General features: G+C 40.1%; 1 protein-coding gene across 8 annotated transcripts in view; it reads right to left on the bottom strand.

Annotated features, from left to right (window-relative positions):
- The window catches only part of RABGAP1L (RAB GTPase activating protein 1 like), a 225,841-nt gene that overhangs the window by 166,803 nt on the left and 46,742 nt on the right, over positions 1-12,296 (bottom strand). For all 8 annotated transcript variants that reach the window (XM_032697201.1, XM_032697204.1, XM_032697202.1 and 5 more), the window contains 2 exons: positions 9,259-9,352; positions 4,828-4,978 (listed from right to left, as the gene is read on the bottom strand). In XM_032697201.1, the coding sequence (XP_032553092.1) occupies positions 4,828-4,978; positions 9,259-9,352 (245 nt within the window). The remainder of the gene's footprint in view (positions 1-4,827; positions 4,979-9,258; positions 9,353-12,296) is intronic.

Genomic DNA, 12,296 nt, shown 5'->3' with positions numbered 1-12,296 from the left:
CAAAAAGCAATATAACAGATATTAGTTCTCTTTTTAGTCAACTGAAAAAAAATCACATTTTAATTCTAATTATCGTTGATCCTTATGTAATAGGATCTTCTATAATCGCTAAGTATACAGCTATGCCATCCTTGATATCTATTCTCTCTAAAAGTGAGGGGAGACCATTCCTAATTAGTAAAGAGAACTAATCATGTTGCAAAGAAAAAAAAAATGCTCCTGGCTGCGCAGAAGCCCAAACTCGCCCATTTTCAGTCAGGACAAACAGATGCAGCATTTTGAGCACAAATATTTGCTACAAAAATACTCTAACGTTTCAGTCCATTAACCAACCCGCTGTGGCAGCTGGTGAACAGTCATCTTTTTAATTAGACACCCTTACTGATTAATTAGTCTCAGAACACTGAGCAGTGGAACCCTGCACAATGCCACTGGGACAAAAAAAAAAATATTCCTTTTCCTCGTGCAAACTTACCATCCTTTAGTATTGCTGCAAGTAACAGGCTTGATTCATTCCCTACTCAAATGAAAATAGCCTTCCTATGTAAGAAATCCTCTCAATCCACAGCTAAACTGTTTCAACCCAAATGCCTCACGCAGATAAAATCAATCAAACAAACACACAAAACCACACAAACATGGCATCAAGGCATCAGTTTCAAAGTCAACCGCATTTAATCTTCTTTGTATAAAAACTTTGGCTCATTTGTAGTCTCCTCCACTCTCCATTTCCTAACTATGCAAGCAAAAGGCAATAAAATTAGAAAGCCAAGTCAATATGAAGTACGAAACAACAAAGCAAATACCTTTTCTCATTTTAATGGTTTGGATAATTTCGAAGTTTAAAAAGTGAATACATTTCTGCATTAGGTTTACATGAAAGCTGATCTTTACTTCAGACCTCTGAGCTCAGTTTGCAGAGGGATGCATCAAGAAACAGATAAAAGTTAATTCAATGCATGGAAGATTGTGCTTAAGCACATGATGAAACTTCAACAACAGTATCTGCTATTTTCAGCTATCCCATCTCTTAATTTTTAATTTTGGACAAGAAACAATTCCAGAAACCTGAAATCTTAGCTTCTGGGTTTTTTTTTTTTTTCTTTTTGGTTTATAATGGGAGTACTTGTCTTACAGGAGTCAGAAACAATAATGTTCGTCCAAACTGAGAAGATAAACTACATCTATTAGCTCTAGATTGATTTAATTTCATCCAGCCCCAAACCCAACCCATTTGCTCCATCTTCTGCAGCAATGGAACATCCTTTCCTATAACTGGTCCCTACTGGATGAGAATCAGACCCCTGCAGTAGCGATACCCCTCATTAGAGCCATCTTCAAATTGCTAAATTACTGAGATCAATTATTTTCATGATATGGCAATATTTAATCCCCAAATCAATGACTCTCATATTTGCTTCAGACCTTGGAAGAATTCTTAGGATTTTTCACTCTTCTGTGGAGTGGCTTGAAATGTTATTGGCCCAGAAACAAAACACCATTATACAGTCAGCAGACAAAGCTATTTTTTGGCCAACTCTTGAGAAGCCTGACCCTTTAATTAGTTATTATCTCTAACTGTTCCGGGCACATGCTCATATTGCCAAAGAAAATTATGGCAGCACACAAATAATCTTAGTTTTGGTTCTCTTACAAGTCATTTGTAAGGACAGCCATTGAGTCTCTTGAAGACCTTCGACTCAATGTCACCACCCAGCTCAAAAATGGGCATTCACATCCCTATCCAGACTTCCATTGCTTTTAAGCACAATACTTTAAGTACAGTACTACCAACATCTACCTTACCTGACAGCAGGATTAGTTTCTGATGTTACTTTAGAAAATAAGAATAAATTTAAAACAAGCTTTGTTTTCTTAAACCAGAGTAACATTATTTAAAACTAATCTATATATATTGTTAGATGAACTTTATACACACCGTTCATTCCTTCATGGAAATCAGGTTACGAACTGAAAACCTTCCATGAAGAGATGATACATTTTAGAACCCTGCCAGTACTACCCTGGGGTTACCATAAGCAGATTTTTCTCACTCTGCTTTTCTTTTCCTTTAAATAAACAAATAAACCACACATTTCTCTCTCCTGCTGTGTACTTTGTTTTCCCCTTCCATCCTGTGCCACGTGCAGCGGGGTGACAAGCCCATGGCACACATGCCAGGGAGGGAACTCAGGCACATTTTGATTGTCACACAGAACAGATTTACATATATGTCACAAACGAGGCAGCTGCCAAATCAGAACTCCTACTCTCTCAAATTGCATGCAGGGCCTACTACTGTGTTCCAGTCGAAATTCCTGAGTGGCTCCCGGTAATCATCAAGCTGGAATTCAGCAGGAGACCTGAGACAGTGCAAGGACAGTGCTCGTCTGCACAACAGTGTTTGTGAGAGCAGAAGTACTTCTTTCTCCCTTCCCTCTTGGACCTCCAAACTTACCACAGGTGGGAAATACATCCGATATGTCTGTGAATGCTGTGATATGGAAAAGGAAACACAGCCCACTGGATCATTCCTGACAGAGCATGGACCTCCAGTGAGCAGGACTAGAGGATGTGGAGGCCCTCTGGAGAAAATAAGTGCAGCATTCATTTTCCTAAATGAGACATTTTATTTTGCTTTCTGTGCTTAACTAGAACTCTAAAACAGGCCCCAAATTACTTTCTCCTACAGAACACACCGAACAAAGCACTCCTCTGGCTGAAAACCACTGCAGCAGATTCCAGAGCCCTGCATAGGGATGGGTATGAATGGTACAAACACACAGCCAGATGTGTCAGGTGGTGGGAATTACAGCTGCCCAATCCAACACAGCACTGCTGCACACAGCTAGATACAACAGCAGATGTGTCTGTATTGTGGTCTCTCAACTAAATTCAAATGCTGAGAGTCTGCTGTCACTCTGTGCATCACAATGCACGTGTTTCTGGCCTGCTAACAATACAACCCCTCAGCAGCAAGCACAGTTTCACCAGGAGTTAATCAGCAACACTGTAGCAAAGCCACAGTTTTTACCACAAAGTTTAACGTGCATGTTATTATTAACACACATAAGGTAACACTACAACAAAGCTTTCAATAGTATATACCACTGTTTAGTATATACTACTAAAATATACGTACTACTGCTCTGTCTGCTTAATTCACATTATCAATACACCAACATGAAACTGAGGAGTTCTGCTCACAGCCATAAATATCAGGTAATAATTCATTATAAAAATTAGCTGACCACTCTTTTCTGGAGCACCCCATATTAATTCTTCCCAAAGATGGGCCCTAACTTTGCTTTTGCACAGGCTCTCTCCTCTTCCTTCCTTTCCACGAATCCTCTCCTGCCAAAGGATAGGATCACCAGCAGTTTAGACACTCAGACTATAGAAGAAATTTGGTGATTTCAGGAGAAAAGCAACTTCAGAAAAAAAAAACTTGCTTGCATAAATGCTTCAGTTCAGAATAGGATTTAAATTTCCAATCTCTAACAGAACAATATTTCATATTAAATACTGTACAAAATATCTTCCAAAATACATGTCACTGCAAGATTTCTGTAGTGAAAAAGCCAACTGTAACAAGGTATTTTGAAGGCATGAGGCCCCAGCATCAAGATAAACCTCGCATTTTAGAAGTTTTCCACTCCCTCCTCCGCCGTAAAACAAACATCTTCCCCACTTTTGGAAAGCAGGAGCAAAATAACGGAGGTGGCTTTGATGCAACGTACAGTTGACAGATGTCCTGTGAATGGTTTCTAAGGAAAATATAACCCAGTTACAATGTCAAAATGAAAAATTTACACTATCAAAACATCCTCCCTTGTTGGGAAAAGGAAAAGAAGCCAGCAGGAGGACAACTCTCACTCTGGGGACGCTTCTAAACTTCCCAGAGTGGGTGGGTCAAATTAAAAGAACAAGTAGCAAAAAGCTACATTATGAGAGGAAAGTTTTACTAACAACATCTACCCTGGAATTTCTGCACGGACAGATGATTCATAACCTAGATAATGAATCTCTGAGCAACATTAAAATGATCTCCAGCCTTTCTGCCACTCCAAGCACTTTTGAGAGTGATGCTCTTCTCAAGAGCCACATCTGCTCTGCAGTGGCAGAGCTTCAGAGCCCCCAGTGCCGAGTTCACCTCCTGCCACTGCTCAGAGCTCATGAATACAGTGGTTCTCCCTCCTGCCATCCCAGCTCTGAGCACTCTGCAGACAACTTTTTACAGTGTTTACTCACTGCACTGATGACATTAGGACACAGAACAGCAATAGACTCCCAAAAGGATTCTCCTCTCAAATCACCCATACAGCAAGGGGACTGGTTTCCTGCTAGGTAAACATGGTTTTTAACATTCTTTTCTAAAATAAACAACAAACCAAGAAATACTTAACTTTTGTTTGGCTTTCTTTGTGTCCTTTTTTTATTTAAAACCCATACATTCAAGGCATACAGAGAACAAACTGTTGAAAAACCAAAGTGATGGATGTGAGCCTATAAAAAAGCCACAAGCAAACACCTGAACAACAAGCTGATGTTCTTATTATCATCACAGCAAGAGAACAGAAAGCTAAATGTCAAGCATTACTACCGATATAGGTCAGCAATTTCTATTGTTAATGCCATTCAGCAGGTACCCTAGGCAGGAGGTAAAGTCACCTCATCACAATTTCAGTTGCTCAAAACAAGTCCAACTGTTTCGCTCTCCTGCTGCTCCACCACTGAATAAAAACTGCTGCCCAGCAGAATTCAGCTGAACCAAAGGAAAGAAAAAAGAACAAAAGAAGGAAAAATCCCAAGTAATAAACCCCTTACCATTGTGATGAGCAATCTGTATTTGTCCAGCATTGCCTGGTTGTCATGGCATCCTGCCAGCAGCTGCCAGATCTCTGCCCTCAGTGCCTCTGGAACCCCACTCTTCACCAGGGTGGACAATCCGTTGGGTCTCACGACAAGGTTATTGTGCCTGAAACACAGAGGACCGTTTGCCTGTTAAACTTCAACTGCAGGAGTCGAAACGAGGATTAAAAACATTAACAGTTTTTAAACTCACCAGCGTTACTCTGAAAAGCAGAGTCAGCAACTGGCAACACAAACCTTCCTGCCAGTGGTTACACTAATTAGTATTTGTCAGATGGAAAGCAAAAATTCTGCAAGGATTGACGTTAAGAACCAGTGGTAAAATGTAGTGATATTCTAATTCTTTAGGTGAAAATTAACAATAGGCAACTGCAGAAATTGAACTCAACTGGCTAACAAAGAACAATATGAGTTGAAAGAGAAAACTGTGCCATCTGTGCAGACAATTCAATTCAAATATTTGTTCAACATATACGTTTTAGTTTAGGTTAAGAAAAAGAAATTAAAAATAACAAACGATACAGAGAAATAAATTTTGGAAAACAAATAGAAGCCGATTTTAAGAGCACTACCATGAAGTTCCAGTTCCACAATTCATGCCAAGAGTACATTTCAAGTCCCACAAAGCAGTAATACTTGCGCTTGGTAAACCTTAGTATTCCAAATAAATTTGCCTGTTGGTCTGAGCTGGTCCTTCACTATTTGGCTGCACACACCCCAAGAAATGTAGGAATACAAAACTCACTGCACACGCACAATATTGTAGAGCTTTCAGTCACAGATGTTTCAAACCCATTTTTGAGATAAGAGTGTTTGCTGATCTGGGTTGAAGCTCCCTTGGACTCGGGATGGTAATTTCCAGAGCAGTGCAGCAGGAAAACTGCCCCAGTTGATTCCTTGCTCTTTCTGCTGTACAAAGTGTTTTGCTCTCTCCGTGTTTTGACCATTGTTGTGTTTTCCAACTCTCCTGGTAGGAGAATAGTGAGAGTGGCTATTCAGCCAAATGCCAGCAAGCTGTGATTAATTAAATAACCTGCAATTTGACCCTGGATTTTCAGTAAATGTTTAGAGTACTTGTTCTATGAAACAGCTCATTAAGACCTTAACAGTTTACCATTGCTGTTTAAATTTCAAAGGTGTTCTAAACAAATTTCTTTTTCCTACACTTTGACAATGATATCACCATTTTTCCAAATAACCTGAGAATTAAAAAGTCTGATTATGTAACATCCTTATTCTTCTAAACACAATAATTATTTTTAAATGCACAGTGCAACACAAGTAATTTCAAACTTTATCACTCAGCCAAATTAAAACCCAAGTAGTGTCTTTTCTCTTTTTCAGCCCATTTTGCAGACAGTCACATGAGCCTAATGGTCTTGTGATGAGAAAAAGGTAAGAAAGAAAAAGCATTACTCACAAAAACATGAAAAGGACTAAGAACTTGGCATAAAGGACTTGAGTGGGTCCAGAGAAGGTCAAGAAAATGCTCCAAATCTGGAGCTCCTCTGCTGTGGAGACAGGCTGGGAGAGCTGGGGGAGTTCAGCCTGGAGAAGAGAAGGCTCCAGGGAGACCTCAGTGTGGCCTTTCAGTACCTTAAAGGGGCTCATAAAAAGGAGGGGAGAAACTTTGTATGGGCAGATAGTGACAGGACACGGGGGAACGGCTTTAAACTGCCGTAGAGGGCAGGGTTAGATGGATATTAAAAAGAAATTCCTCCCTGTGAGGGTGGGGAGGCCCTGGCACAGGTTGCTCAGAGAAGCTGTGGCTGCCCCATCCCTGCAAGTGTCCAAGGCCAGGTTGGACGGGGCTTGGAGCAACCTGGGCTAGTGGAAGGTGTCCCTGTCCGTGGCAGGAGGGAATGAGATGAGTTTTAAGGTTCCTTCCAACCCAAATCATTCTGTGATTCTATGACTAGACACACTAAGCAGTTACAGAATTATGAAATGCACATTCAGATACAAATAAATAACAAACACATCGGGAAGTTAAAGCTCAAGTTGTGGATTAGTTTGTTTATTACATGGATCTGGTCCTATGCTATGTGAGAAACACCAAAGAGCTCCTCTGAGGAGTGGGCAAGCTGATAAAATAAAATGAACAGCTAAAAAGGGACATTCCCACAGAAACAAAACAGGGACATTTTCAGCAGCACCAAGGAAACAACACAAATGGCTTATGGTAACAACTAAGAAAGATGCACATTCCGTGCTGGAACACCATCCTATACGTATTCCCAGCTGAGAATTAAACAACCAGACTTTCCCAGTCCTGTCCTATATTTAGGCAGTCCTGTGGCAGAGGTAATACTTTAGCAACATGAGTCCCTGCCACACAGCACAACTCTTAACTTCCACAGCCAACTTCCTGGCTTCTGAACGGCTCATTGGGAAACAGCCTGAGCATCCCCAATCCTTGCTCAGAACAACAGAAATGGGCATAAAATAAAAGCTTGCCTTGTTCTGGCCTTACCCTTTAGCATGTGGGAAAAATGGGTCGTTCATGGGTGTAACATCTTTAATTTGCTACAAAGTGCTGCAGTTCTCTTGCACAGAAGTCAAAGACACAATAAAATAAATAGATATACCATTACTTTCCAACTGTTAATTCTATTTTTTGGTAAATTATCTTATTTTTATTCCTGTTTATATGCTTGAAGGAGACTCTTGGAGCAATGTTTCTTCTGAGTCCAATAGGTTACAGTGACATTTTAAGAAAATGACAAGAAGCAATTAAAATGCAAGAAATTTTTCACCTAAGAGACAAATAAAACAGTTCCCCAAGCGCAAATGTTAATTTTTGTTTATTTACCTTTTTTACAAGTGCACAGATCTTCCACTAACATATGCTGCAGTTTTCAACACACTAGATTTGATTCCAATCTATTTTTAGTTTTCAAATAGTTAACATTTTTCATCTGTTACTCTTTCTTAGTTTCGTTCTTAAAATGTAACATAAAGCTGTTTAAGAATTCTAGTAGTTTAAAGACTTGAATTTCTCTCAGGAGGTAATATTGCTTGAGACACTACTAAAGATAAGTTTACTACTGCTGGTCTTCAAGCTGGTTGGGATGTCCCACTTCTCACCCCTTTCTTAAGTAATTTTAACTAAGGTGTTTCAGCTACTAAATGTGTAAGTTATGTTAGGAGTTCAAAACAGTTTACTCCAAGTATTAAATGTTTTGTCTCACTCATCAGAATACTTGAGTAACCAGAGGGAATCATTGGTTATGTGAAACTTCAGAGAATGAGCTGGGGTGTTCCTTTACTTCAGCATGTTGAGCCACAGGAGCCCAGGGATTTCTCAAGGGCAAAAGTTAAAACAAAAACAATCACCTGACAAATGAGTTAAAAAGAGGAATAAAACTAAAGGTAACATCTTCCAGTGGAAATGCCATGGGGATGTCCCTTAGAAGAGGCTTTGGAAAGGTCTAAACAGCTTCAGTGCCCACCTCTGGATTTTTACAGATGATGTCTCGTCCAGAAACTTTGCATGCGATCTCCATTACAGATGAAGTCAGCAGCAAGAAGCTGTGTTGCTCCAAAGCTACAAAGTGGTCAAATAAAGGGAGAATTTGCCCAAATAAATCCTTAAAGCACTTCTCAGCTCCCTGTTTGGAGTTAGGAAAAGGAAACTGCCAATTCCAGATTAAGGGCCTCTGATTATTTTTGTCTCCAGCAGTAGGAGCTATTACTTACAAAGGGAAAACCAAATAAGTGGTTCTGGCACTTGCTAATAGTCCAGGGGCTCTCAGAGGCAGCAAACACAGAGACTTGTTCCTCTTTTGGCACAGTGTCTGCTGCTACTGAAGCACTTAATTAAACCACAGAAATAACACTGTTGAGAACATACTCTGGGCTTACAGATAGTCTTCGTTTTACTCACCACCAGAAGCAGTTTCAGTGAGGATTCACAGGCTTTCTAGAATTCTTTTTCAAATGCTTACATATAGCATGTTAAAAAAAATAAATAAAGAGAGATTGCTTCTAAACAAATGAAATGTACACCAGCTGGCACAAATGGCTTAGACAGGACATACTGACTGCTCTGCCAGTCCTCTCCTGGTTCTGAGTTTCACGGGGGTTTAACTCCCAGCCCCAAGGACAGTGATCACAAAGTTGTGCCTGTGAAGTCCCATATCTGTGTGAGCACACACAGACACACTCAAACACCAAACTAAACCAGACTCTGGCAGATGCTGTGGGAGAGATTTGTCAAAGAACTGCAAGCTATTTAAACTAGGTTTAAAAAACACACGTCAATGTGTTTTGTATTTAAGTTTTTAAACTACGTAAGCTGAATAATTTCATACCTCCTGCATACAGACTCATGAAACAAAGAAAACGTTAATATTTAAAATCTAAATGTAAGGAATTAAGCATTACCATCTCCCCAGTAACTCTCCCCAGGAATACAAAATCTTCTCAGGACAATCCTTTGACACATCACCGGTGCCACTGGAGAGTTCATTATCACTCTCTGTAAAAACAAAAAAAAAGAAAAAAAACAAGAAAACAAAAGCATGCACACGTTCACCAAAAGCACAGACACTTAAGATCTATACACATAGGTCTCAGACAACTTTTTTTTCATGTATCAGTTTTAAAACCACAAAAAGACATCAAAAATACTAGTGGAACCATAAAGAATATTTAGCAGACTTTACAAAACAAGTGTATTAATGAAGTTATCATAAAGTTTAAAAGAACAGGACTAGGGAATAATTTGTAGCACTGTTACAGGAGAAAGAGCTGGGACCTGAAAAAGCATTATGCAAGGAAAGATTCAAGGCTGTCACCTCTCCATTTAATGACATTTCACAATGTAGTGTTATCTGAAAGTCACATCCACCCACTTCAGACCTCCCATGAAGAGAAGTCTCTCTTAAAGCATAGCAGATAATGCTACTTGGTTACACCACATCCCTTTGGCTCTCCTGTGGTACCTGAGGTCATGAAGCCCCCTCAGAGCCCCAAAATCATTATTTTTACCTGAAATAAGTTCCTGGATGGGCAGAAAGAACAACAGTGTGACATTAAAGGTTGTAGTGCATGGAACAGACACAAATGCTTAAAATGAAACCTCATAATTATTAAGAATGAAACACTTAGGGAGGGATAGAGGCTATTACACGACTAACCCCAGAAGGGATAATGTGAGCCTGGGACAGTGTGTTCAAATAACCACCCAGTCCCAGAACTTATCCCACTTCCCAGTGTCTTGTGGGTCTGTGCAGCTGCCCACAGTTGGCTGGAGAGCCTAACCCTACAGGGCAGTTCCTCACATGAACGTGGGCTTGCCGTTACTTGGACTTTTTCTACTTTAATCTGAATAAAATACTGCTAAAAGTTACACAAGTGCAATTTCAACACCACCACACGCTGATAGGGCTCCAGCTCTCGGTGTCTTTAGTGGGAAAAACAATCCAAAAAGAGACAGCAGCAGCCTCACAAAATCCCAGACTGGTTTGGTTTGGAAGGGATCTTAAAGCTCACCCAGCACCACCCCCTGCCATGGGCAGGGACACCTTCCACTAGCCCAGGTTCCAAGCCCCGTCCAACCTGGCCTTGGACACTTCCAGGGCTAGGGGAGCCACAGTTCCCCTTAGAGGCTGCTGAAGCCATGGACAGTTTAGACGTCAGAAGGCTCCAAGGCTGCTCTTTCCTATGAGCTGACCTGTCTCAAGAAGCTAAAATAAAACAAACAAAAAAAAAGAAAAACCAAAGCTACATCTGCTCACTGTATCCCTCAGATACTCTCCTCAACACAGCTCTGTCACATCTGAGTGCTGACCTAACATCTTGCATTCCTCAGGTACATTAAACACTTCACCCCCAGCTTTATGCAGGCAACAGCAATAGTTCAGGTAGAGGAGGATCTTCAGTCCTTGTGCAATTATCCTGTTAACTCTTCATCCTTGTCATTCTCACTTCGATGACACGTTTCTAATTTATGTTCTTAACAATTGTCAAATACAAGTCATTAATAAAATATCATCAGTGCTTGAATTTGACAGCAAGCTGTGAGGACAAAGCATACACTGCATTTCAAGGACAATTAACAGCAAAAACCCCGCCCTAAGACAGAAGCACAGCAGAAATCCCTGTATTTTAAAATGAATATTACATTAGTGAAAGCCTTTAGGCTTGGAACCTGCTTGTACAGCTTCACAGGACCCAAAGTACAAGACCAACCTCCATTTAACTACTTCCCCATTAGAATTAAATATAACCTCAACAAAATAACCAACCACCCACATCACAAATCTACAGAAAACTCGATTTTAACGTTTCCCAATCTTTTGCATGCATTCGCTAGACCTAAAGATGGAAATATGAAGATCTAAATTTATAATTTTAATAAAATTTGGTATCACTATAAAAGTGACCAAAGGAATCAACTGTGTTCCAGGGGAAGAAACATATTTAAAGACTCAACTTTCCTTTAATTTTAAAATTACAAAAAAATAGTGTAAAGGCCAATCTCTTCACTTACCACCCAGGCCTGACAATAATTAAAAACACCTTTAAGTTAAAACAACTAAGTGCATTATATTTTCTTAATTCCCTCCTCTCCTGATTTGCCTAATTGGATCAAAGAGACAAATTATAAATGCAGCCCTTCTACTGGACATGGAAGCCAGGGAAAAAGAAAAAAAGTGATGAAACCTTCTCTGGATTGAGCACATTTGCCATTCAGAGATACGAGGTACTGATACACGTAAAGAATCCCAAGAAACCTGGCTCGCACCCAGAATTTGTCATAAACCACAACTTCAGAAAAGTTTAACACGTTCAAGGTAAAGGGTAAACAATGTGGCACAAACTTCTGAAAGATGAGACGGGAATTTCCTTGGAGAGACTGCAGAACTACAGCACACCTTAACTGGCAGTTACTGGCGAAAATAACACAAACCAACCCTGTAGTCTGGAACAAAATCTGATAAAGATGACTGAAGTCCCCCAGCGGGTCAGAATGTTTCAAAATGAAGGTGCACTGCTCCTTTGAGGAGCACAGCACACTAGTTGTTACTGGATCCAAACGTGAGCCTGCCAAGGAACACTGACATCAGACCAAAGCAACAAAGCCCCTGATTTCTCTCTGCGTTGGTATTTGGGGTAGAATTCTTCGAAGTTCTTAAGGAGATCAGTGTTACACAGCACACACGCTCCCGTGCTTCAGCCAGAAAATACTTTCATCTGGAAGGCTTAGCAGTGTTTGCAATGTATTATTCAGTTATATGTCAGAAAATCACAGGCCTTAATTAGAAATGCCATATGCTCCCTCTCAAAAGACGCTAACGTCAAACTGAAAAATAGAACAGGGCGAAGGGGACAGAATAAACAGCTTCAAAAATCTCTACTTGGTTTCCACTCTAAGGACTATTTACATATTCTAACCTGTGAAAGCACTTAATATGAAA

The sequence above is a fragment of the Chiroxiphia lanceolata genome, chromosome 9, assembly GCF_009829145.1.
Source record: "Chiroxiphia lanceolata isolate bChiLan1 chromosome 9, bChiLan1.pri, whole genome shotgun sequence".
Lineage (NCBI taxonomy): Eukaryota > Metazoa > Chordata > Aves > Passeriformes > Pipridae > Chiroxiphia > Chiroxiphia lanceolata.
The sequence above is the reverse complement of the archived record's forward strand: the minus strand, read 5'-3'. Positions and strand labels throughout refer to the sequence as shown.